The 27,817-nt window shown below is 43.4% G+C and overlaps 1 protein-coding gene across 2 annotated transcripts in view; it reads right to left on the bottom strand.

Moving 5' to 3' along the window:
* Positions 1-2,112: 2,112 nt before the first annotated feature.
* Positions 2,113-27,817, bottom strand: part of LOC306964103 (ephrin type-B receptor 2-like) — a 45,606-nt gene continuing 19,901 nt past the window's right edge. The window contains exons 2-17 of one of the 2 annotated variants that reach the window (XM_079558000.1): positions 22,298-22,362; positions 18,553-18,873; positions 16,277-16,640; positions 15,675-15,830; positions 14,969-15,304; positions 13,345-13,469; positions 12,370-12,532; positions 11,994-12,102; positions 10,575-10,639; positions 8,886-9,008; positions 7,328-7,575; positions 6,518-6,733; positions 6,277-6,426; positions 5,241-5,434; positions 3,170-3,325; positions 2,113-2,662 (exon numbers count right to left, since the gene is read on the bottom strand). In XM_079558000.1, the coding sequence (XP_079414126.1) occupies positions 2,554-2,662; positions 3,170-3,325; positions 5,241-5,434; positions 6,277-6,426; positions 6,518-6,733; positions 7,328-7,575; positions 8,886-9,008; positions 10,575-10,639; positions 11,994-12,102; positions 12,370-12,532; positions 13,345-13,469; positions 14,969-15,304; positions 15,675-15,830; positions 16,277-16,640; positions 18,553-18,873; positions 22,298-22,362 (2,900 nt within the window). In that variant the 3' untranslated portion in view covers positions 2,113-2,553. Of the gene's footprint in view, positions 2,663-3,169; positions 3,326-5,240; positions 5,435-6,276; positions 6,427-6,517; positions 6,734-7,327; positions 7,576-8,885; positions 9,012-10,574; positions 10,640-11,993; positions 12,103-12,369; positions 12,533-13,344; positions 13,470-14,968; positions 15,305-15,674; positions 15,831-16,276; positions 16,641-18,552; positions 18,874-22,297; positions 22,363-27,817 lie in introns of both variants that reach the window. The other variant, XM_079557999.1, reaches the window with a different exon arrangement.

Genomic DNA, 27,817 nt, shown 5'->3' with positions numbered 1-27,817 from the left:
AAGGAGTTCATCAGGAGAGTTAGTCGCCAAGATGATGTTTCAAATAAAATGACCCAAAAGTTTGCAGATTGTGTTCAGCATGTTCAGAACTGAAAGAAATGCATCTGAAATGTGAATCATCAATCCTATCTGTAAATGTAGAAAATGGGCTGGAGAGCGACTGGTTGGAGATCCCTGCTCTGGCTCCAGAAGTTCCTTGCTCTAATGGACTTTCCATTGGAGCCTTTCTGCCCCGTTATTGAACACAGGCGTCTCAGTCTGACCTGATCTTTGTCCAACTCTAAATAATGGAGCTGGCTGCAAAAACTCCGCCAAACTGCTAGCATGAACGAGCTTCAGATAGCCTGCTCTGAACGTGGGAAGTCTTGCTCTTTCAGCTCATTTTTAATTTACAGTCTATGGTTTTAAACTAAAAAGGGTTCACAAAACAAGTCACTTATGAACTCCACTGTAGCCAGAACGAAATAATATGGCGGTACATTTAAATTGTGCTTTACAAGTTTGACAAGCTTCTCAAAACTGTACACTGTGGTCATTATTATATTCTTTTTCACACTCCACACATACTGTGGTAATCTACATACAGTATGTAGCCACAGTTGCCCTAAACAAGACCTGCCCATGGTGTTCCTGTTCATTCCGCAGGTAGAAAACTGCCCACGTGTTTGGGCTCATTTCTCATTAACGTAAACTCTTTGTGGGATATGTATACGTTTTTAATAACTAATTCATGAACATGACCTCTCTGTGACCCCTGATCTACGCTCAAACCTATTATTGATTTTACTTCTAATTATAACATTTTAATGTATTCACGTTTATTAAAACATTTCTCAGGTTATAAAGTTGATTTGGTTTTGTTTTTGGCTCTCAAGACAATTACCCAATCAGAAAGCAGAAAGACTACCATATTATGGGTTGCCAGATCCAATGACTAACTGATTCCAAATGCTGTCCCCAATCAAGTCCTAGTGCTGTCTCCAGTAGTTAAAGCTCTGTGACAGACTGCACCAACAGGACTACCACCAAACACATTCATACAAAGGCAAGATGGATGCCCAAGATCTTGCTCCATTGAGAGCCAGTACTCAAACAGCTGGCTCTCGCTGCGTCCCAAAATGCGATCCCAAATCAGCGCGTTTATGAAAGTTGTTACTGCGGATGTAGCTACCTGAAGTAAACATGAAAACACCAACATGTACCCCCTGCACCAAATCATGTGTGCATAAAAACAGGGCCCATACAGTTCTGGGATTCAGTGACACGGGTCAAAGTGTGTGTGTGTTGGGGGTCACCCAGTGATGAAGGGACGACAGAAGGCACGTTTCCACCTGGGCACATGGACACGGGTCAGTCAGTACGGAGCACTTCCACCTCACAATGCTCTATAGATATACACACTTGCTGATAGGTTGGGGCTCCACCTTTTTTATTATATGCAGTGCAGAACTAACATTTGTGGGTAATGGAAACCTTTGTCATTCGTAATGTTGTCAACATATATGATTGTGTAATCAGTGTAGAACAGGGATCTCCAACCAGTCGCTCTCCAGCCCTTTCCAAAAAGGCTTTAGTTGCATGTACGCTTGAGGAGTCATGTTTTGGCTACATTCTCTTTTTATTCTGAACATGCTGAACGCAACATTTATGGAATTACTGTAGAGTTTCAAAAGTTTTTCTTGAAATGTGTTCAAAAACACCAGGGTGAACTCCACCTTAGTCATATAGCTCTTTGTTTTGTTAAAAGTAGCTCACTAGCTCTACTACATAAAGATAAAGACATAGAGCGGAGCAAAGCGCTTCAACAGCTCGTAAAAACTTAAAAAACGGATAATGCTAACCAGGAAACTAACATTAGCTTCATGCTACATATGCTAACATTAGCAATGAGTGCCGTTTTCATCTTCTACTGAACAATTTGCTTTGAAAAATCATCCAAATGTATCCTATTTTGACCTGACTTTATTTGTGTGTGATGAATATGTTTATAGTCAACCAGAAAACGACTAAAAAGAGGGAACAATTGTGATTCCTTTGAGAGGTTTTTGTCCCCCTCGGCTAGGCCACACCCCCTTGTATGACGTGTTGCTATACTACTATACTATAAGTGAAATAAAGATAATTTCCAAATTTTAGATGCCACCTTATCAATGTGCCTAGTCTCCCTTTGAGAACCAAAACAAAGCATAATAATCCGGTTAACTAAATTATGACAAATATTATAAATAACTGAGATATTCCCCACTTGTGTGACGCTGTATGGCACCTGTCCTAGACACAAATATGTTTTGGGCCTACCTGTGCTAATCTGTACTGACCCAGTACGTGCAGCAGCGCCCAGAGGAAAGGCCCATAGTGCACTTACAGAGGCGAGGGAAAGACCACAGCACGTTTTGTTGTCATCGTTACAAAAATGTCTGCCAAAGCTACAGTAATCACAGATCTAACTCTGAGCCCGTGTCCGCTTTGTCACAGTGTTCCACAGTCAGCTCAGTCTGACAGAGTCCATATCTCCAAACAGAGTGAGGGGCTGAGGGCGCCCCCTGGGGGAGATCACACCTCCACTGAGGTGATCTGGTTCATCTGAGCTCTCATGGCCTGAATGCTGTTGAGGATCTTCTTCTGATGTCCCGCCAGCGTTACGCCCACTCGGAGGATGTCCCTGTGAGAGAGCACAAGAACATTACCTCCAACACATAACCACACTAACCTCAACAAACATATAATAATAAGGCTCAAACACTGTACTTACAATAGTCACTTTACAATGACATAACTGTGCTGTTTTGGCCGGGAAACTATCATATTTTTACTCGTCTTGGAGCTTTGTTGGGCTGGTGAGATGGCTCATAGCGGGAGCTTGAAAATGTCCCATATTTTCAAATCCAAACTTGACAGGTATGCAATTATTAGCATTACTTCTGAAACACTATATCGATCTGCCAGTCTGCGCCATCTGTCCCTTTGACTGCCTCCAACCACTCACTAACCCGGCTCAAGTAACTTCCGAGATCAGACGAGGTCAGGAATTTGTATGGCTTATTCTGTACCTTCACCACTGCCCTCAGTAACTCAAGAAGAATGACCCTAAAGTAGGGAGGAAGGAAGGGGGGGGCTCAATCTGTAGGGTTGCTGAAAGTGTAATTAAGTAAGTGTAAAAGGGACCTACTCCGCGGTCATTTGTGAAACTGTGTTGAAACAGTTGAAGCCCTCATTGGCGAAGCTCTCCTTGTACTGGCCCATCTTGATGGCGTCCAACCACTCGTCCACAGAGGTGAAGGAGGAGAAGTCTGGAGTGGAGCGGTCCAGCAGGGGGAGATGGACACTAGAGAAGGGGGCACAGAGTGTCAGATTTCAGATTTCAGAGAGATAGAAGGACCCTGACAGACAGAGACAGAGATGGATAGAATGACCCTGACAGACAGAGACAGAGAGGGATAGAAAGACCCTGACAGACAGAGAGGGATAGAAAGACATTGAGGAAGAGGGATAGAGAGACATCGAGAGAGAGAGAGAGAGAGAGAGAGAGAGAGAGAGAGAGAGAGAGAGAGAGACATCGAGTCAGACATAGAGAAATTGAGAGACATCGAGAGAGAGAGAGACATTGAGAAAGAGGCCTCAGCCCTCCCCCCACCCTGAGCAGCACCGTAGCCCCTGCATGCAGTGCTCCGATCCAAGCCGTGAAAGCTGCAGGAAAACCAAACGCTCATGGTCCAGAGAGAGAGAGAGAAAGACATTGAGAGAGAGAAAGACATCGAGAGAAAGAACGACATCGAGAGAAAGATATCGAGAGAAAGACATCGAGAGAGAGAACGACATCGAGAGAAAAATATCGAGAGAAAGAACGACATCGAGAGAAAGATATCGAGAGAAAGACATCGAGAGAGAGAGAACGACATCGAGAGAAAAATATCGAGAGAAAGACATCGATCGAGAGAGAGAGAGAGAAAGACATTGAGAGAAAGAGAGAGAGAGACCGAGAGATACATCAAGAGAGAGAGGGAGAGAGAGATAAACATCGAGAGTCGAGAGAGAGAGAGAGACATCGAGAGAGACATCGATAGAGAGAGAGAGAGAGAGAGGGGGGAGAGAGAGACTGGAAGACATCGAGAGATGGACACTAGAGAAGGGGGGACAGAACGTCAGATTTCAGAGAGAGAGAGAAACCACTGATAGACAGAAACAGAGAGGGATAGAAAGACATCAAGAGAGAGATAGAAAGATATCGAGAGAGAGCGATAGAAAGACATTGAGTGAGAGGGATAGAAAGACATTCAGAGAGAGAGAGAGAGAGAGAGAAAGACATCGAGAGGTGGACACTAGAGAAGATGGGACAGAATGTCAGATTTTAGTGAGAGGGAGAGACACTCAGGGACAGAAACAGACAGGGATTTAAAGACATTGACAAAGAGGGATAGAAAGACATCAAGAGATGGATAGAAAGACATCAAGAGATGGATAGAAAGACATCAAGAGATGGATAGAAAGACATCGAGAAAGAGGAATAGAAAGACATTGAGAGAGAGTGATACAGACACAATAGAGAGGAATGAAAGACATCAAGAGAGAGGGATGAAAGACAGAGAGAGAGAGACAAAAAAGAGAGAGCGATAAAGACACTGTCAGAGAGAAATAATGTAGATTGATAAACAGATAGATGGATAGATATAGATAGATCAAAGGAGTACTAAGTAAATAGAGGCCATAAGCGCCACTGCAGGTGTCGTAGCATGTTGCAGTTTTTTACTCATTAATTGTCCGTAAGAGTGAATGCTACGCTGACAGAAAAGACAAAGGGACAGAGGGATATTGTACATCCAATTACACAATGAAGATAACATTTTTTCACTCAAACTTGGCTGTAAATACTATTTAAGTGGCGCTAGCCCGCAGTTAGCTTTACCCGTTAGCCTGTTAGCTTCTTCGTGATTCCATTAATGTGGATTGGTGGCTCCTACCCGGAGGCTGCGAAGTTGCAATTGTGGTTTTCTGGCCAGAGACACCAGGGGAGATGAAAGACCCCACAATCATCCCATTAACACTTATATTACCCCCAGAGGGACTACGGGAAGGACTGATTAAGGTAAACAAGTTACTTAGTTCTGCTTTAAAACAGATGGATTATAGTGTTGCTAAATGTAGACATGACCGACTGCAGAAACCCCAGATCAGAACAGTTAAAACAAAATCCTGTCCAAATCTTGCTCTGCACTGGGAGGTGGTGGTTATGTGGCATGTACCTGGAGGACAGTGGCGTCATGGCCTTCAGGGTGCCGGGGTTACGGATCATCTTATCCAGTGTGTTGACGATCTGGCTGAACTTGGGCCGGTTGTTGCGGTCTTTCTGCCAACAGTCCAGCATCAGCTGGTGTAATGCACTGGGACAGTCCATAGGAGGCGGTAACCTGTAGTCCTGCTCTATGGCATTGATCACCTACAGAGGCACAGGGGGAAATTACTGTCTTTCTACAAAGGAATGGTCTAACAGGGAAAGGACAGGGAAAGCTCTAAACACTGTAATAACATGAAAGAAGTTATGCCAGGGACGTGCACAGATAGATGGTGTTCAAGCACCTGCCCCTTTGCCCTGTGAACTTCTCATGACCAGTTTTTTTTCTCCCAAAAAATAACTATTATTTTGTTTATTGTTCTTAGATATTTGCCCTACTAAGCCAACATGTGCTGAAAATACAGTTTAGATGCTCAACAACTTCAAATCGCGCCTCTGCTCGAGGCACGGCAGCGCTGATGTGCTCCTGTCCCCGTGTTTCCCTGTTTGACAAGATGGAACAGCCCATCTCTGTAAATCAAGGGAGTAAAGTAAACTAAGTAAATTAGTTAACTTTATGAGCGAACCAGCGCAACATGATTGGATTATTAAGGGGAATAGAAACGAAAGTGCCCGCCTTGTTTTTTGCAGTGTTGGTTGTTAAAAATCTTTCTGAAAATAAATAAATAAAACTAGAAAGTTTGGAGTCTGTAGGAGCTCCTAAAGTGGAGATGCAAGAGTGAAATGAAAACATCCTCGCCTTATATGCTATGTGTGAATACCAAATGTATATTTTTGCAAGAATAAGCGTGGGGAAGACAAGGGAGCGCTGACATATTGTTGTGATTTTTTGGAAATCTCTGTCTCACTAGCGACAAGGTGACATAAAATAAGCATAGGATAGGCTGAGATTGCTCTACTTTAACCCTGACATGAAAACTAAGATGTTAAGGGAATACGTGTCTTGCCTTAAGAGCACCACTCCAGCTCTTCTATGAAATACTCACATCCTGATTGCTCATGTCCCAGTAGGGCCTCTCTCCGTAGGACATGACCTCCCACATGACGATGCCGTAGCTCCAGCAGTCACTGGACGAAGTGAACTTCCTGTACTGGATGGCCTCTGGGGCTGTCCATCGGATCGGGATCTTCCCTCCCTGCAAAACAGCATCAAAACTACTTATAACAGGGAGAGTAATATTCCCCTAAAGCTCCACTCTCTCCTTCTACGCTCTTTTGAACACCCACCAGGGCGCTTGTGTAGGTGGGGTCAGAGGTATCGTCCTCCACAAAGCGGGACAGGCCGAAGTCGGACACCTTGCAGACCAGGTTGGAGTTGACCAGGATGTTGCGCGCGGCCAGGTCCCGGTGCACGTAGTTCATCTCACACAGGTACTTCATCCCTGCAGAGATGCCCCGCAGCATGCCCACCAGCTGGATCACCGTGAACTGCCCGTCGTTTTGCTGAAAGACGGAACAGGTCAGTGCAATCATTTTGCCTTTTGTTTTATTTAAAATAAAAATCGTATTTCTGAGCATTTAAACTCATTTTCAGTCTCAGAGTGAAAGTCAGTATGTTTGAACGTTTTACAAATGTAATAGATAATTGAACGCCTGGGCCTGATATTGTAACTTCAGATAAGTAATATTAAATTAGTATATTTTGTCTAAAGTCCCTCCCTTTGCTGATCTGAGCAACTAATCCGAAGCCCTGGGCCGTCCTGTGAACCGGTCTGTCAGGTCCAATGAGAGAGAAGAGAAGGGGGAGGAGCTTGATTGTTTACTTTTTTTTTGTTTTACTTTCTGGTCTTCTATCTTGACCTGTTTTGGAGCTATAGTGAGAGGAGGAGAGGCTAAATGCTAACGCCGTCTGCGCTGTGATTGAAGGCACGGGTGAAGACCAGACAGGTCCTAAAGAACTCGTCAAAGCTAAGGTAAGAACATATCTCAGTATGTAAAAACGGTGGCCTAATCCTTTAAGGATTCCTTTAAGTCACGCCCATGCCTATATAATAATTATTACTCCCACAATGGTGTACTGTAAAGATGGCCGCTCACCCTGAGGAAGGAGTCCAGCGAGCCGTTTTCCATGAACTCCGTGATGATCATGACAGGGCTGCTCTTGGTGACCACTCCCTCCAGGTGGATGATGTTGGGGTGGTCGAACTGTCCCATGATGGAGGCCTCGCTCAGGAAGTCCCTCCTCTGCCTCTCCGTGTAGCCGGCTTTCAGCGTCTTCAGAGCCACCAGGATCTCCCTCTTCCCAGGCTGCCGCAGGTTCCCACTGCACACCTCCCCGAACTCTCCTGACCACAGCACCAACAGAATGGATCAAACGCTCACTAGCTACAGTATCCAGTAAAGTATGAGTAACATTTGTATACAGTGCTTTAGTCATTTCTATATGTGATAGTTTTAGTCCAGTTCAGTTTTAGTCGATGAAAACTCAAAAGGTTTTAGCTTAGTTTCAGTAAAAAAAGAAAAAAAAAAGAAAAAAGAAATAGTATTTCAACAAATCTAATTTAGGTCTATTGGAAATTGACAGGTCGTATCAAGCTTTTGACAAACAGAAGCGCTTTTCCCAAAAGCGGCTGCTCTGATCATGAGGTTGTTTATTAACGGCACATTTGTTCATCAACAGCGTTCATACGCCACAATATCTAAGTGGGGCGGGCTGCTCTGTCAATTTAATGTAGTGGAAACACTGCCTCACTTATTCTTCCTCATGCAGCCCCCTGGGTGGCCCAGGAGAAATCGGGGTGGCCCGGCTGCCCTCTAGACACACCACTGGTCCAGATTGACTTCTGATTGTGAACGTCTGACGAACAACTTTCAGACATTATTATCTTGTCAACAAGAAATTGCAATGTGTCATGTTTTATTCACCCAAGAGCCATTTTTACCTGGTCACCGTTACATCATCATCCTGTCAAGCCAGAACACACACTCTTCCTCTTCTTTACAAAGATGTGTTTTGAATCCCAGATGGCCGTGATTGACAGACAAATTAACCAATCAGAGAAAAGCCGGATATGAAGCAGGCAGCGTATTTAGTAAACAAGGAAGTTAGTGGCTTTATGAGGCATTGGACTTGTTCACATGTGAATGATTTATGTTGTTTTAGGCAGAAAAGCTTAAGGATACAGAAGTCATTTGAAACTGTTCATATTTTATTCACGAATGCGCAACGTCTGTTTCAATCAATGTGCTACATAACAGGACGAAAATACTTTCAATGGATGGAAAGAAGAAAATCTTTTTCAGTACATTTAAGAGAATATTTGACTACTGGCTAATTTGGTTCCTGTTATGATGACCTGCTTTGTGATTGGATCGATATAACGTTTGGAGATTTGATTGATTTGATGTTTGATTGGAACGCGTTTAATAAATTTCACTAGTAGCTGATTTTGTGTGCCTTGGATATCATTTTCTTTCTCAAGTGAAGTTTGGTTTGATACGTTTTGGGGTAAAGCTTCTCATTTGAATTGTGTTTTATTGAGCTACCGCATAGATCCCAGCATTCTTTTAAAACTTAAATGATTTGTTTCCCGAGTCTATGGCGGGACATTGATTTCCAGAGCCCAGAGCAGGTCTAGATGAAAAGAGTTCTCACCTGCTCCGATGACCTGCTCAATCTTGACACAGGAGATGTCGATCTCCTTGGCGAACTCCCGCACCGCCTCGTTAGGGTCCTCATACGTGAAGGGGTCGATGTAGATCTTCATTCCAGGGGACGCTTCATTAAAAACAAAGCAGAAGGGACAAACAGCACTGGCTATACTTGACAAGCAGCAGACAGGTCTGCATCAGGGGCAGAAGTAGTGAATAAACGTACAGTGGAGAAAAGAAGTGAGCACACCGTTTGGAATTTCTCACATTTCTGCATAAATTGGTCACTAAATGTGGTCTGATCAGAATCAGAATCACAATTAAACGGAGTCTGCTTAAACTAATACCACCCAAACATTCACATTTGGTCATATTTTTATTGGGCATAACCAATGGCCGCTGGCTGCTCTGCTTTATGACCACGACACTGGGAGCTGCCATTGCTCCGCCATTGCTGTAGTACCTCCGTATCGCCACTAGGCCCCCATTGAAAAGCATTAGAGTTTAGACACCTTAAAAACAACGCCTGGTTTCAATTTTTTCAACACTAGACTAGGCTAGATATTCCTCCTGAGATAACGCTGGGTTAATCACAATATATGAAACCAGGCTGGTTTTCGCAAAAATATTTTTTTTAATCTCGTACTTAATGAGGCTCGGACTGTTAGCATTGGAGCAGCGGGAGCTACACGTTACGCAAGGGCGGAGTCTACGGTGAAAATCCCACCCGTATGCCCTTTTTAGGAACATGCTTCGTCAGAGCTGGGGAGGGGGGAGTCTGTAAATCCGCCATGAATTCCCCCACGACCGTGGTCATTATGGTAAACGGGGAGGAGTGAGCATAAGACGTCCATTATTTTTACAGTCTATGGGCATAACAGGTAAACATTCATAGGAGAGGGAGGAATAAGTAAGTACACCCCCTGAATCTCACTGAACTGCAGCAGTTTAGTAAAGAGGAATGATCCAAGATTCATCCTGATCGTCGTAAGCGTCTGATCTGCAACGACAGAAAAGCAGTTACTGCTGCAAAAGAAGAGTCAGCAGATATTTAATACAGGGGTTCACTTACTTATTCACATGCTGTTGTGAATGTCTCAGGTTTTTCTGCAAAATATCTTAATAAACTTATATATAAACTCCTGCTCCAGACTCCACAGTGAGCATAGAATAAAGATGTTGATGTGCTGTTGCATTTTTCCTCCACACATGACGTTATGTGTTCCTCCCAAATTGTTCAAGTATCATCAATGGAAAAATCAAGTTATTTTGCAGAAAAACCTGAGACATTCACAACAGCATGTGAATAAGTAAGTGAACCCCTGTATTAAATATCTGCTGACTCTTCTTTTGCAGCAATAACTGCTTTTCTGTAGTTGCAGATTAGACGCTCACAACGATCAGGATGAATCTCGGATCATTCCTCTTTACTAAACTGCTGCAGTTCAGTCAGATTCATGTGGTGCACTTACTTATTCCACGCTCTCCAGTGAATGTTTACATGTTATGGCCAATAAAAATATGATCAAATGTAAATGTTTGGGTGGCATTAGTTCAGTCAGACACTGTTTAATCATTCCTGTGATTTTGATGAAGGTCAGACATCATTTAGTGACCAGTTTAGACAGAAATGTGAGAAATTCCAAATGCTGTACTTACTTTTCTCTCCGCTGTATGTAGAGTGAGCACTTACTGTGTCCGCTGGTGTAGTGCTGCAGTTTGTCTGTGTACTCCGACTCGGGACGCTCTGAGCTCCTCCTGCACCACAAACACAGTATTGAAAACACAAGTTTCTAATCCACCTACACGCCATTTATGCAGCTCATTATCAGCTCATTATCAGTGATAGTCAAAGTACTTCATTCCATTACTTAAAGCTGAGGTACCTCATTTTTTCCATTCAAAGTCATTTCTATCGCTCACAATCCTTTCTGCACAACTGTTAGAGAAAATCAATTATACGCACGCTTCATGCCCGTGTACACCAAACCCAAACAAATTATACTAATCTAGATTCTACTTCTATCTTTCATTGTGTAATAAACCCTTAGGCAAGACAAGGCAAAAATAAAAATAAATGTACTCTACAACATAAAAAAGCCAGGTACCCCATCTTTAAGTGAAATTACAGATCACCCCAGTCTGATATTCAAGCAAAAGTTTCTGAGTCAAGTTAGTACTTAAAAAAAAGATCTAAGAAACTAAAATGATCAATCATTACCGAGTATTGTGAATTATAACTTTGCAGCTTCACAAACATGCCGATCGCACTTGGTTGGATTAATCACATGTACGGCAAATCTGCCTCTGATTGTGAGTCAGTAGCATTGGTCATTAGTCTGCACAGCGCCCCCCACTGTTCTGGAGTGTGCATGACAAGTTGTACTGGGTATCGATTCGATTCACTTCACAAGGGTCCAATTCAATTCATGATTCACGAGAACCAATTTGACTTGGATATGGAAGATATTCGCAGAGGAACTAATGCTGCAAATAGTAGAAATTACTCTACTTGGTAAATTAGTAAAAATTTGAATATTTACACAAAGAATTGAAGTCCCCCTTTGTTGCCATGTGCGTAATGACAGCCAATCAGGTCGGCCTTTGAAAGTAAACATGACCACCACTAACACTCAGACTGAAGCTGTCCATGGCAAGGTTTTTGGAAATAAACCACTAAGTCTTTGTTTGGAAGATATGCGGGGCAAGGAAACATGCGTTTTAAATCCAGGGGGAGATATTTTTTGTTGTTGTTTTTTTGCCACGCTGTAACTTTGCTCCGCGGAGGGTGCGATGCAAAAAGAATTACGTTTCTATCTCAATTATTTATATTTATTATTTATAGTTCATACGGTGAAACACGACCTTAGGATCGATTTAAGGTTTTTCTGACTCAATATCATGGGAGACCGTTTGGAAACAACAGGAAGCCTGGCGAATGTAGTGAGTGAGTGAGTGAGTGAGTGAGTGGTTGCTGGTGGTTGGAGGGGCTGATGGCGCAGACTGGTTGCCTCACTTCTGTCAGTCTACCCCAGGGCAGAAAAACTGTTCAAACACCTGCTGGCCTCTGGGTGAGCGTATGCATTATTGTAGTATGTGGGGCATTAGTAACCTGCGGCAGACGATGATGATGACAGTGATGGCGATGATGAAGACCAGCCCAGACGCTGACGAGCCCACGATCAGAGGCAGCTTGTCCTGGAGACTGGAGTTGTACTCCTCTGTAACACACAAGACGACGACAAAAAGTCACAATCAGCTCAATTGGGCTTCATGACCCTGGATAAAACAGTACAACCACTCAGAGACGGAAGCATGAGTAAAGTAAAGACTGCTAGTGAGATGGCTGCTGTGGAAAACTCTCACAATAACTGAAATCTGATCTTCTGAAAATGATTGCTTAAAAACCTTCAAATGTGACCTTGGTAAATATGCCATGTGAATGAGTGAACTGTATAAAACATGATTCAAAGTAATAAGAGAAGCACCTTCTGTCATGGTCTGGAAGTACATTTTCCCGCTGAATCGTCCAAACCCAGCCACGGTGCGCGCTCGCACCTGGAACACGTAGATGGTCCCGGACTTGAGGCCTCGGATCAGGGCTGTGTTGGTCTGACTGCGGCTCACGGAGGAGTTCCACTCTGCCAGGTTCTGTCGGGAAGACATGCGGACATTTAGTCGATACTGCTATGGTTTTAGTTTCTGCTTTTACACAATGAAAACAACGCGATCATGGTTTCCCATAAAGCTGTAGAGCCAATGTTAAACTGGAGTCTAGTAGCGTCTTTCTGCTGCCCACACTACATGATTCGAACGCGAGTCCAGTCGTGACCCCCCCACACTACGCGACCCGACTCCGTGGGACTCCCTTCGACTGGACGCGACTGGAGAAGACTCGCCGCAACTGAGAATTAGAGCAAAATCGGGCATAAAAGTCGTGTAGTGTGTGCTGACCTTAAGAATTGAACCCCCCTGGCTGGTGCAAGTTTTGCTAAACGGCCATGGAAAGCAGACACCGAGACACCAAACCTTTTCCTACATCGGTCAACTGTGTTTGGAACAAACTTTATAACTTTTCTCACCCAATGGATATGAACCATTCAGCCAATTTCCATGTGCTCACACAGTTTCACTTTCGTTTGTACCGTGACATAACAAACGCAGCTGAACATGGTTCTTTTGGGACTCTTCCTTCCAGTGTTCTGCAGTTATGAAAATGGATAGGATTATTGAACCTGATGTTGATTTATTTGGATTTAACACTTTCTTCAGCCTTTACCAGTGAGTGAACATAAACAACATGGGCTACGAGGCGGACCTTTAATAACCGTGGTGAATGTAAAATTGGTTGATCTTGACATTGCTTCTGTTTACACGTCTTTGTGTGGCATTGGGACGGGAAAAGGTTAAGAAGCACCCATCCCACCCATGCGTGAGGTTTTCCGTAGACAAGAGTGTGTTACCTTCTCGTAGTACTGCAGCTCGTAGTCCAGGATGACCCCGTTGGGCTGGTCGGGCTGGGACCAGGACAGGGTGATGCTGGTGGGGGTGCGGCTCACCTGGTGGATGATGGACACGGCCGAGGGAGCTGCCACGACAGCACACGCACTTACAACACAGTCATAGATACACATGTGGCTGCACACTAGGCCCTGACACATGTGGACTTCTGAGGCCTGATATGAACGATATGTTTAGAGATATATTTTCCACTCAAAAAGCCTCAAGTACAAATGAAGTAAAGGTTTCAATAATAGAAACAAAACTTCCTTAAAATAATGTGTTGTATAATGTCCTATTTAGGGATGCACCGATACCACTTTTTCTACTTGCCGATACGAGTACGAGTACTTTGATTTAAGTACTTGCCGATACCGAATACAGATACAAGTACAAGGCATTTTCTTCAATATACTGACTTTTTCACAGCAGATTGGTTTGTATAGAGTTCATTTACTCATTTACATTTCCTTAAGTAAAGTAGGCTACACAGAAGTTGCATCAAAGTTGTACAGATGCCATTTTATTTTTTTTATTTTTCATTTCAACAATAGTATTGAGATGTTACTTATTACTGCAGCTAAAGAGTCTAATTTTCTCCTTTACTTCAGCTCCATGCGGATTTTCTCGTGTGTTTATAGAAACTTATCCAGTAGCCTCAGCATTTTGATTGTTTTGCTGCAGCTCATTATAAACGTGCTGTATCTCTTTTTTACTGGCTGGGTTAGTTTTTCAGATGAATAAACCCCTGGGCATAAAACGAGATTCGCCAGAGCTGTTAGCGGCTAGTTAGCAACATTAGCCTGTATGTTGTAAACACTGCAGACTCCACACTCCAGCACTAACAACATTAGCTCTGGTTAAATCCAGCACAGACTCTGATTTAGGGAGTGTCGTCAGTAATAAAGTCAGCTCTATGTGGAATATTGGATTTACACTAAACTATTCTCCAGTTTGTTTATTATTTTCTCTCCTCAGTGGAGCTGCGTCCTGTAGGAGCGCCAGCCACACGTCGAGTGGTATCGTTTTCTGATATCGAGACCTCATGAATGAGTATGAGTATGAGCACAAGCATGTGGTATCGGCCCGATACCCGAAACTGATATCGGTGCATCCCTAGTCCTATTGCACTTCTTTAGCTTTAGCTTTACGCCAAGTTGCTATTAGCTCTACGCACTTATACATTTTAGGCTCAATGTCACACTCTGTGCAGCAGAATTCAAGAAGAGCTCAGGTTTTATTGGCAAACATTGTTTTCCATTGTTAGTTTGTTTAGTGGTTAAAAAGTATGCATAAAAATGCAAACACTCACACCTCATTTAAAACTAAAAACATGTACAATAGGCCAGGATGAACGAGAGTGTGTTTGAGAGTACAATCCGGTGTAGTGTGTTCATTAACATGCACTGTCCCGACCCAAAAAACAATACATAAATAAATGCCCACTAATATATGTGGGCATTTATTTCATTCTCATTATGTTGGTGAAAGTTTTGACACCCCATTAATTGGCCCACCACTGTGTAAGTGCAGAGCAAGATGGCAGCTGCCCCGTGCACACATGTTGGAGATAAAGAGTGAACATACCGGCCTGGTTGGTGGTGATGTTGACCGCAGTGTAGTGAGGTGAGTAGGGGCTCTGCTCAGACACCCCGTTGACCGCCTGGATCTCGAAGGTGTACTGGGTGTGTGCCAGCAGCTCACTGATGTGCACGCGGCTGTCCGTCAGGCCCAGCTGCCGGGGCACGAACTGCACGTTGTCCCCGCAGCGGGTGCAGCCCGAGCGGCCGCTGCCACAGCTCTTACAGATGAGGTTATACACCACGTCGTCCCTGCCCCCAGCGTCCACCGGGGGGCTCCACTCCAGGCGCAGGGACGTCTCGTTCACGATGGAGATGACGCTCTGGGGGGCCGTGGGGATCGCTGACACAGGGGGCACAGGATATACATACTCAGGTATTTTGTATTTCTTAAATCACCAAACGTCATTTGTAATTTAGAAATATTTCAATCTTTGAGGTCAGAAGTACGCACTGGCAAAGTGGAGGCAGTAGGAAGTGTCTGTCTCAAAAGGGGAAAAAACAAGCTTTCGTTTTTAGCTAATGACTTTCAGCTTCATGTCGCAAATGTTAATATTTTAGAGTATTTCATGGATCTGTCAGAAAAACAAGACACTCGTTTGTCCCTAAGCTCGATAAAGGTTCATCGGGCAGCCCTATTATGGTCTCTGTCGCCTCTCCCCCATGTGTGGCCCCCGCCCCTATCATAAACGTCCCCGTGTGTCCCTCCGTACTGGTGCATCGGGTCCCGGGCCCCTCGGTGTCCATGCGGTAGAACCCGGGGCGGCAGACGCAGGTGGTGGCGCCCTCGCTGCTCGTCCTGCTGTTGAGAGGGCAGGGCAGGCAGCTGTTGTCCCCCTGCGCCGCTTTGAAGGAGCCCGACGGACACGCTGCGGAGACAACACAAAGGTTAGGTCAGACCTCAGTGCGTGTGGTGAGCGGGCCTCATTCCAGTGCCTCCAGCTGGTACAAAACACTGCTGCCAGAATAAAGAGTCACTGTATTTAGACAGGCCTTCCAGAACACCTAGTGCTGCTCTAGTTTGTTTGTGTGCAGGTGTTTTTATATTTTGTGCCATTTTATACCGAATGTTTTTTTTCTGTGTTTTTATGTAAAGCACTTTGGTCTGCCGAGTGCTATGGAAATAAACTTTGATTGATTGATTGATTGATAAACATGTGGTTGGCTTTACAGCTCGAATGGTGGATGATAAAAACCTCATATGCTTTACACTGGCTCAGGGAAACGGTTTCTGCAATACAAATGGAAAATAAGGAGACAGGGTTCAACGATACGAGAGCGAAGTGGCCCGACTTGGAAAAAGAAAGCGCCTTACCTCTGCACACCGTCCCGTTAACCGCTGCCTCGTGCCCCGCCTTGCACATGCAGCGCCCGATGGGCACCATCCACTCCCCGTCCCCGTTACAGTACAGCTTGATGGGCACGTCCACTTCCTCTCCGTTGGGCACGCACACGCCGCGGGCCGCCACCAGGGAGGAGCTCTCGGCCCCGGACAGCGTCTCCGAGAACACCGCCCCGTTCATCACCACGCGGGGGCACTTCCGGTAGAAGACGCGCACGGCGATCAGGGACATGCACGAGCCGTAGTCCTGGAAGGCCAGGTAGAAGCCTCTCTTGGAGACGGGCCCGAAGCTGCGCACCTCGCTGTTGATATTCATTATGCGCCCGCCCAAGTCCACCTGCGGGAGAGACGGCGCGGTTAATCCATTCTACAGATTTGATTTCACGTTTATTTGGTTGATGACATCCTATAATGCTAGAGCGGTCACATATATTTCAGTTCAGTTGATTAATAGTGAGACGGCCCATTTAAGTGTAGTAGAAGTAGTGAAGAATTTGGGGCCTGAAGAGCATGTGACTGCTTCATGATGGTGGATGTATGCTGAATTCTACCCACATTATTTTTGGCTAAACTCACATTTTCGCATGTTATATTTGCACTATTATTTCCTATTTTATCAGTTGTGTCATTATGGTTATTCAATGTGAATAGTAGCTAATATTCTTTTTAATACTCCACACACATATACGGCTAAAATAAAATGAACCTAAAGATCCATCCAGCCTTTGCATTCTAGCTGATGTACACTCTGCGATCACACCACTGATCCAGACAAAAGGAGTTTAAGTTGTGAGCTCCAGTACTTCATGTCCTATAGAGCACAGTTACCATGGAGATCCGCCATCTTTGCAGCTGTTAGCATAGATTTCCATTGACTAACATTAGCTAAAAACAGTATAAAAAGTGGAGAAAAAAGCCGTGGAACAACTCTGTTAGCTGCTGAGTTACTGCTGGTAAATCCATCTAACTCCCTGTGGTGTCCAAGTGTTTTAATGTGAACAATAACTCCAGTATTTTAACTTTGAAAATCTCCATTAGTTTACAATTGCTGCTAATCCCATAATGCTTAGTGATATGACATCACATTCCCGAACTCTATTCATTTCCTTTGGGGTTGAGCTAATATAATATTTGTTTGAATAATCCTATTTCAGTTATACGGAAGTGAGGAAAAAAAGAAAGAAAACACGCCCAAAAGGAGTAGGCTGAAGAAAAATAAATAATCCCAATTGTGTCTCATTCATCTCATGATGGTGTAGTTTGAGAAGCAGACATGATCATTTATCATTCACTTATTCCTACTCAAGCAATACATCCCATATTCTTAAGCATCCAATATTCCTAATGACCAGCACTTCTTAAAGGTGCATTGTGGACCTTTTAGTGACCCCGCACCAGTATGAGTGGTTAGCTTTACTTTCCAAGAGGCAGGTATGAAAGGTCCCTTGTGTCTGATGAAGGGCTCAGAATATGAGTGAATACACATTTGATTTATTTGGGAGCTTTACAAGATGTGCAGACCTTTCATGTTTGCCTCACCCTAAACCTTTTTGGTTCCAGTATGCTTTTATCGACTTTGGGTGTGCGTGTCCACTCTGTTGTGTGCCTTCACTTTCATAAACAAAGCCCTCTATGATGCTCCAATAGGTTTTCACTGCTGATGGACAAAACAATCAATTAAACATCAATTTCACACAAAAATCAAGATTTTTTCATCACATAAAAGTTCCATAATGCAACTTTAATAAATGATTATTTGTTATTTGTGTGTGTCTTAGGCAACAACAAAGATAATACAGTAGTATTATCATAGTACATAAACAGGCCTGTAGTTTGTAAAGAGATGTTTATCTCCTGCCTTGAAGGAGAGGAATCACTTTCGCTACTTTCATACCTTCAGGAAATTGTCCGGTTTGCAACGATAAGTTACAGATGTATGTTAACGGCTTAGAGATACTTTCAATTACACTTTTTAAAGTCTTCATATTTTCCGTCACAGGACTGAGAAACAATGTCATAGGATTTGTGTCTATCAGCTCACAATTATATGTCTCAACGTTTGCAGTTTTTGCAGCAAGGTTCAGGTTCAGTTTTATCCTCATCAATGAAATATTGTGGATGGTTGATCATGCTTGGTTTATCTAATTACACTATTTAAGAGTACCATCATTATTACCACATGTACACAAGTACACACAAACATGTATACATGAATGCACATGTTGTTATTTCAGGAAGTACATTTGTACCTGTGAGAAGCTCTCGTCTGCTGCGATGGTGTCCACCTTCACCCAGGGGTTCTCCATCCAGGCAGGGGACGTCCTGGTGGCCGTGTCCGACTCGGCCTCGTAGTAGAACAGGTTGAAAGTCTCCTTGCAGGACCCCGGGACGTTGGGGATGGAGCTGCAGTCGCGGACAGAGAACTTGATCTGGACATGGATCCTCTGGGCCCCGCTGCGCTGGATGAACTTGGTGCGGATCCAGTTGTTCTGAGAGCTCTCAAAAACGTTACAGACCTGGTACGTGCGGATGGTGTTCATGTTCTCGTCATAGCCGCTCACCTCCTCCCACTGGAAACAAAGGGCACGGGCCATTCAAAGGGGAAACAAAGGGTTTATGGTTTTGGAGTGTTATTTGTAGTCACCACACTTGTTAAACCTTGTATCTGGACTGTGCTGAACTTGGCCAAATAATCTCAGAATAAATAATTTGACATTTGTCAAATCTGTCAAATCGATCTGTGTTTGTGGGAAAGATACAAGAGCAGCAGAGATGCTCTTTGTGATATTAGAAGTAAACGAGAAATAAATGAGGATACAAACATGAGCGTGCCGTCTCACAGGAGCACCTAATTCACTGAGTTTGATCTTAAAGCACAAAGCCTGTGGTAGCCTCTGCTCTCCACTACGCTGCCGTGTGCTGGGCCCCGGGCAGCACAGAGCAGGACAAGAACAGACTGAACAAGCTGGTCAGGAGGGCCAGCTCTGGACTCTGTGGAGGAGGTGAGGGACAGGAGGGTGTTAGCCAAGCTCACATCCATCATGGACAAAACCTCCCACCCACTGCACGGGACTGTAGAGGATCTGAGCAGCTCTTTCAGTGGCAGACTGAGACACCCTTAGGTCCTTCATCCCCACTGGTGTCAGACTGAACAACAGGACTGTAAAGCAACATGTGCAATAACCCCTTTGCAAAATACATGCAATAATCTCTGTATCTACGTCACCTTATCTGCGTCACTTTATCAACCACTTGTAAACCTGCACTGCTAACACTGACAGTTTTTACTGACAGTCTGTTTATTTTTTATTTGATTTACTGTTTATACTTTTTGCCCCCTTAAAGTTTTTTGGTAGTCAGTCAATTTACTATTTAATTGTTCACACATTTCCTGTCTATTTTGTACACCCTGAGTGTTTCTGAGAGCTGAATGTAACAAGTGAGTTTCTCCATTGTGAGGCCTATCTAATCTTATAAGAACAGCAGCTCCACACATGCCTGGTCAGCCCTCTGACCGCTCAGCTGTGAGGATGTCACTGAGCAGACTTTTGGCCTGGTTAAGCTGTGGTTTAGTCTTGCTCTCGCCCTTATATTGCCCGTGTTAGCATTTACTTAGGCTATATCCACACGAAGACAAAACACTTAAAATTTCAGAAACTTTCTTTGTAAGCACAAGCTTAGTAAATGTGTGCGTCCACATGGGTCGACTCAGGTCTGTGAAAATGGAATGTCGCGATGCCTCTGCCAGGTCTGTGTGAGGCGCTGTGACGCTTACACAGATACTAAGACAAGATGTAGAGGGCGAATGTGCAGTAAACCTTTGTGGAATATAAACAGTGAAAATGAAACTGATTGAAGGATCTACAGAAGAGACGAGGAGGAGAGTTTATTCTTCAGACGTAACGGGACTAAAGCAGAAAAATCTGTCAGTGACTTTTACTGTCCAAAAACACAGACTGACTCATGTTTTTCTACGTGTCACCTGTGGCTTGTGGACGGCAGTGGAGCAAAGAGGAGCAGAGTCAAACCATCATAGATCCATGAGTAAAACCTCATGGTCATCATGGATAACAGACCACTCTGGAGCTGTGATGTCATCGTTTTAGTAAAAGTTGCAGAGACGCTGAACCAACGGCGCCACGTAAACAGTGTTTTGAGATCTTTCCACTCTGGGACCTAGTTTGGAAAACGTTTGTTTACAGACCCTCAAAACGCCGGGCTCATATGGACGATACACTGGACTGATAAAAGTCCTCACTTTGACTTCATATGGACAGGACCTTTGTCCTGGTTTAGCTCTAAGCAGTCCTAGTTTTTTTTTGTGGTCAATGACCTCCAAAAATATGTTCAGCCCCGGGGCTTCTTTAAATCCGGCCCTGGGGATGGCAGAAAGAGCATTTGAAGCCTTTAGCTTGGCAAGACCTGAGTGATATCCCTCTGTATTGTCTTAAACAGAGGGATATCAGTCTGGGACCCACGCCATGGTGGCAGTCATGTGTTGTTTGCGAGCTGCGTCACACGGGACGTGGGAGCGAGAGAGCTTTTTTCCAATCAGTGATAAATGACCAAAAACACATTGACAGTAGTTTTGTTTGTAGTTTTTGTTTAGTTTAGTTTTAATCCTGTGCAAATATTAACACATAACCTATTAACACCCCATCAGCGGCAGACGCCCGTCCTTCACTGATTGGTTTACTCCACTTCCTGTTTGCTTGTGTATGCACCGCTGTGGAAATGAGTCACAAAGTTTGGAATGCGACGTGGGCCAGTTTAAATAATAAAACTCCTGGGCCGAAATGATGCTGTGGGGCTACGTTTGTGCTACAGCGAGGCCTCTTCTTGTTTGTTGGCAACGCTTTACATTAATTTCACCTATCTGCCCCACAGCAACATTTTAACAACTCATCATGCTGTAATGGATTTAACTAGAGTTAGATGCTTTCTAAATATTTCCTATCAAGAAATGTGTTTGTATTCTCAATGCCAGTGCCCAACTCAGCTCACGGAATGATCGCCAAAACATGTCAGAGTTTTGTTGAATAGATTTTACAGGTTCAACAAGCGAACCAACCTATGGAAAGACGCCTTATATTGAGCAGTCATCCATGTTGGAAAAAGGCTGAAGAAGGAGTTAAATATAGCTGCCATCGCGCAGCAGCTAACAGCTCCCTCTGAATCTCAGTCTTAAGGGCCTAACCCCCGGCTTTTAGGCACTCGTACATCTCCTCCTCTTCTCCCCACCGGCTCTCTGCACACTATACAACTGATATGAATATTTTACTGATCACTTGTACCCAGCTACACAGCCTGGAGTTCCTGTTAGCTTAAATCAAGACTGCAGAGGCAAGTTCAGTCACATATTCCGGGACATGTGTATGCATTCACAAAGCATGTTGATTACCAAGCATTATCAGTAAAGCGCTTTACATTTTAGTGGTGAATTTTCCAATCATAATTCCACAACAGATCACACAAACAAAGAGGTCTCTCATCTGACACATTTTTCGTTTTGCTGACAAAACCTAAAAGAACGTGTGGGGACTTTAAAAAGTGCATGAGCTCCATTTTAATCGTGACTTTTCACATTTAGTTCTAAATCTTTCACATGGCTTTTGTCCTTTTTGTCTTGTTTCACCCATTTAATAAAATTAACCTAAAAAAACGAGTGCTGTCCCATAGAGTAAATAGGATCAGGTGTCATTAAACGATAGTATGATACAGAAAAAAAGTTTAGGTACTACTGGTGTCGAAAAAATAAAAGTATCCAAAGCCGATAATGAAAAAATATTACATCTTTGTTGAGCAAGTTTTGATGCTGTTGGGTCCAGGGACAGGATTAAAGCAAGTGTTATTGTTCTGTTTCTGGTTCTAGACAACAAATATTTTGGCATACGTATAAAAAAAAAAAACTATGGTTCAGGTATCAGTATCAAATAACCAAGTGCCGGTTCCTAAGTAAAGGTTGTGTGTTCTTGTGTAGTGTGACAGACTCACCCCCTGACCAGGGTGGATGGTCCAGCCCAGCTCTGCGGTCGCTGTGGTGGAGTCCATCAGAACTTCTGCAGAAGACAGGAAGACTCAATGTCAAAGGTTTACAAGCACCACGGTTGAAGCTGCATTCATCTTTTGGGGATTTGTATTACACTTGAAAACCCTTTAAATCTTAACCAAGAGCTGCAGTAGACCACTATGACTCTAAGCTGCTTATGTTGCCACAGGTGCCTTGAAACGTGGCTGCCAATTTGTGCCAAAGGCCTCTCCAACCACAGACACTACACTCACACAACATGCAGAGCAACATGGCAGCCGGTATGAGAACGTTTACCTCAAAGTGATAGGACTGCAAAGTGAAGATAGTCTAAACTTACAGACTAACACTTGTACATGTATTTTAAGCCATTTCATTTGTTGCTGAACTTCACCTTAACAAGGGCTTAATAACTATGTAGGTGTTTGGACATGCAGTTTCAGACGATAAGAATCTAAACATCAAACAAACAAAACACCTTACCAAACAACTAAGCATACATCATCATTTTATTTACAGAATGATGATTTTATTATTTTTCATATTAATACAGAAATACACATTTCATACTGTATTGATTGTATCAGAAGGAAAATATAGGAGGATCTTGAGGCTTATTCCCTGGAAAACGTAAACAAATCATTTGCCACTGCCTCCAGCCTGCCATAGTATTAGGTTCTGATGTGGACTAATACTACGGCAGATTATCACTTACATAAATAGACTGTGTGTTTTACTTTTATTATTATTATTTTTTTTACATCAAATCTCAAAAGAACCACACAAGCTTTTCACCAAGCCTTGAATTTGATCTGAATGTGGCTTGTGGGAGAGGGATGGGTGGTGATCAGAGAGTTTGATGGCTTGGGTTTGCAGCATAGCTTCTGTCAGTCTACCCCATGGTTATGGTGGTTTGACGTGATCATTTGTGCCATTTCAGTGCAGCAACCAGGAAAAGTCACCTTAGACGTTTGAAATATGACCATTAGGGACACTTAATGAGCAACATGTACTATCCACATTAGTAGCTGTGCACCAGTGACCTCGCGATCATCTTGGTAAAATGGCTAAGGGAGATCCATGGCTGCTTTGTTCAAGGGTCATTGAGTGCCTGTCACCTCACATGTGCATGAAAGCCGACTGCTGTTTCATCTAAAATGCATGTGTCTGTCGCTGACTGAGCCGCTGCAGGCTACACCGGGAACAAGGACACTCGGCTAGGAGCGAGGAGTAAGAGCTGCGAGCCAACCGTGTCAGCCTTCTTTAGCGGCGACTGCTTTGGCATCGCGACTAAAGCCACCGCAGGCATCGGTGACTCACGTGACAGAGCAGCAACAGCCTACAAAAACATTTCCAAACCGTGAACCCACACACAACACGGCTAGCCATGGTTTGTTTTGAGCAAATTCATCAACATGCTCACTACATTGATCTTGGTTTAATGCAAACAGGAAATATTAGCAAGAAATCAGGTCAAAACATGTGTTGCTTTCAATCTTAGGCAACTCTTTCAACCATAGAATATCAATCGTAGCAGAGATTTGTACACTAGTCTAGTTAAAGAGGGGGTATTATGCTTTTTTCAGCCACATAGCACCAGTCTATAGCACACTACAATGATGACGAAACCTTCTGTTGGTCTGTCAATGCAGTAAATTAGAATAACTGCCTTGTATATAATTGCTCTTTCAAAATGGCGTTGGCAAATGACTTGAAATAGGCCTCTGTCTCTTTAAGAACCTCTGACCCTTTCCGACACGCCCCCTCCACACGCTGTCTGTGGCATCACAACAACATTCCGCTCGTTGTACGATCGGTGCATTTTATTTTTTATTGTTGGAAAGGAGCTACTGTTTATCACTTTGTGAACAATGGCCACACAGGATATTATTTGGAGACGAACCTTCCACACCGGACACTTGGAAGGGGCTCTTGCCTGAAAAATAACTGCTGTTTGGAGGCTATCTCTTTGCATCTGCCATGCCCTATGGATCTCTAACTATACCCCCATGGACGACACCAGGATCTGCAGGAGCCCATACGATTCAAAGACGGACATTATCTGTGCAGGTGGACAATGGTTTTTCGAGGTTACCCGTTAGCTTGTTATAATCGACTACAGCTCATTGTTGATGAAAAGTCTGCAATAAACCACAAATGTGTAAAGCCAGGCTCATTGTGCGATCATCGTAAAGGCTGCTTCGAGTAGTTGCCTGCTTTATTGACTTTATTTGTGCTTAATATGCTGCCTGTTTTCAATGAATGTTGTGAAGGTGAAGGTTGTTAGCTTGTCGCGGCTAATAGTGCCTTAGCTCCGGGAGAAAACCACTCGGCTACGACTCACTGTAGATGAAATGTGAGCAATAAACTACACAATCAACAAGCCAGGCTCTGTGTGTCATCATCATAAAGGCTGCTTCAAGCAGTTGCCTGTTTTAGTGACGTTTTCAATGCATAATATGCTGCTTGTATTCAGTGAATTTTCCCGTTAGCTTATCGCGGCTAGCTTGTTAGCTCCGGGAGAAAACCACTCGGCTACGACTCACAGTAGATGAAATGTGAGCAATAAACTACGAAATCAACAAGCCCGGCTCAGTGTGTGATCATCATGAAGGCTGCTTCAAGCAGTTGCCTGTTTTAGTGACGTTTTCAATGCATAATATGCTGCTTGTATTCAGTGAATTTTCCCGTTAGCTTATCGCGGCTAGCTTGTTAGCTCGGGGAGAAAACCACTCGGCTATGACCCATTGTAGATGAAATGTGAGCAATAAACTTCCAAATCAACAAGCCTGGCTCCGTGTGTGATCATTGTTAAACGGTTCTTTATGTGTGTGGTGGTTTTATTGACTTTATGTGTGCATATTTCTCGTTTTCACGTGATGACTCGAGGTTTAGCTTAGCATTAGCTTTCTCCGGAGGCTCTGTGCATCATCAAGGCCCAGCGCAGAACCAGCCGCTGAAATAAGTGTTCTTGTCACCGGTTTTAATCCTGGGTGTTTAGGTAACAGAAACACTGATGTGTGTCTTTGTAAAAGTCTGCTGTGGCTCCGGTTCACAACACACGAAGCTAATCCTCCATGATGACGCTGTTTACATCTTAGGGCTAGACACTGCGGGGAGGGGGTTCTGCTGAGGAGCAGTGGTTGGTTACTCGGCTGGTGACGAAAGGTCGGAGGCGTATCCTGGAGGTCGAGGGCGTTTCCTGAAGGAATCAGGCGTTTTATCCCTAAAATGGCCGCCATCAGAGTTTCTACAGATTACTCGAAAATACGTGAATGTGCCAAGGCAACACTTCAGGCATGGTTTTAATGAGGGAATGACTTAATAACATGATGTAAAGCTTGAAAAAGTCGATTTTGCATAATACCCCCCCTTTAAAACCGGTCTATTTACATGTATTAAATCAACATGTCAGCAGAATAGCATCAATGTTAATATGTCGGGAACAGCATAATGGGGCAGGTAAAGGAGGCAGGTATAAGAACAATAAACATTCAACGAGGCAACATACAATAAACAAAGAAGCCTCAAGAAAAGTCAAGAGGTTAAAGGGATATTTCAGGATGTTTGACATAGGGCCTCATTTCCTAGTTATCCAGAGTGTTGCTGATTTGTGGAGATATTTTTTTGGTAATTCATGCAGTTCTTATATTTGAAGAGTTTCGTGGTGCTAGGCTAGTGCAAGGCTAGCGCATCAGCTACCCTGCATTAAAAAGTCTGACCCGCTCCACAGTGCACCTGAGGCAAATCACTTATAACACCAGACTAACCATATAAATGTCTGTGTCGATAGAGTAATTTTAACCATTTTGCATTTAAAATCTTATATTTGAGCAGCATCAGCTTCATGGGTGTATAAGCCAAGCGGCTGAGTGGTCTGCTAGAAAATAGTCACTCAAAATGCGATCATTCATGTGATGCTAGGTCAGTTATATTCCAAACATTATTCTATCGACACAGACATTCATATGGTTAGTCTGGTGTTATAAGTGATTTGCCTCAGGTGCACTGTGGAGCGGGTCACACTGTTTTTAATGCAGTGTAGCTGATACCATAATGCGCTAGCCTTGCACTAGCCTAGCGCCACAAAATATATATCTCCAGATATCAGCAACACTCTGGATAACTAGGAAATGAGGCCCTATGTCAAAAATCCTGAAATATCCCTTTAATCTACAGATCCGGCCACTTGCATTTATTTCTTTGAATTGTCTTGGTATTAACTTGAATAGTAAAAACTGTAAACATGAAGTGCAGTCGGAAGGAAGGAATTGAGTTCGGGAAATTCCAGTTACCATGGAGATCGGCCATCTTTGCAGCTGTTAGCATACATTTCCTTTGACTAACATTAGCTAAAAACAGTATAAAAAGTGGAGAAAAGAATCTGTGGAACAACTCCGTTAGCTGCTGAGTTACTGCTGGTAAATACATCCACATACACACTGTGGTGTCCAAGTGTTTTAATGTGAACAATAACTACAGTATTTTAACTATTACAATCTCCATTAGTTTACAATTGCTGCTAATCCCATAATGCTATACAAACATAGAAGGCAATATTTCTATAGTACCTTTCACAGACATGGACACAGAGATTCTGTACATTGCTACGTAGCCATGAACACAAACCATGACAACCCCATGCCTGCCCAAATGTAGACAGTAAAGAGACCAGAAACCAGACCTGGCAAGAGCAACATTGATGATACAGAGTGATTATTAGCTCTGTAGGCTACCATCAATACGGAAAAGCTAGCTCCATTTAGTGGAGCAGTTGCTGTCACTAACGGCTAAAAACAACACAAAACTACTAAACTGATTTGTTTTTTTGTTTGAAGTGTCTCGTTCAAAATCTTTGTGCTATTTTAATTTTGCGTTAGCCGTTAGCTTCGAGATACAAACATCTATAGTGGTGAACAGTTTCCTCCAGAGAAGCCTTTGCTCCTGATGTGATGTTTTTAACATGATGCTCGTGACTGTCCATCACAAACTCACTGCCGGCCTTGTTATCTGAGATAGTTATTTATTTGGACAAGACTCTGCTGCCAACTCGTTTCTGCCGATTCAAATAGATCAGTAGGTGCCGCACAAGATGGATTCTCGTGTCCAGGGTTGCCAGAGCTAAGAAGCCAAACCCATAAAAAATATCTTGAAAATAACCCAAAATCAGAGGACATAGAAAACAGACAGTTTATTCACCCCCCGGAAAGGCTTAAAAAACCTCCCAATTTCAAGGTTTAATCGCGGACCTGGCAACCCTGCTCATGTCATTGTGAAGAAAGAGTCCAGAGAATTCAGCTTGCAAGAAAGGTTAGCAACTATCTACTGTGGTGTTTGCTAACCTTGGCCATTTACACAACACAACTGTGACTCAGACACTACTTTGTAACCACTTTTAATAAATTATTATTATGGTACTTTTTTGCAGCTAATGAATGAAATAATGTTTTCTTCTCCAGTGCCATAGAAATACCTTTTATCACTTG

Source organism: Gobius niger (assembly GCF_951799975.1).
Source record: "Gobius niger genome assembly, chromosome: 6".
Lineage (NCBI taxonomy): Eukaryota > Metazoa > Chordata > Actinopteri > Gobiiformes > Gobiidae > Gobius > Gobius niger.
The sequence above is the reverse complement of the archived record's forward strand: the minus strand, read 5'-3'. Positions and strand labels throughout refer to the sequence as shown.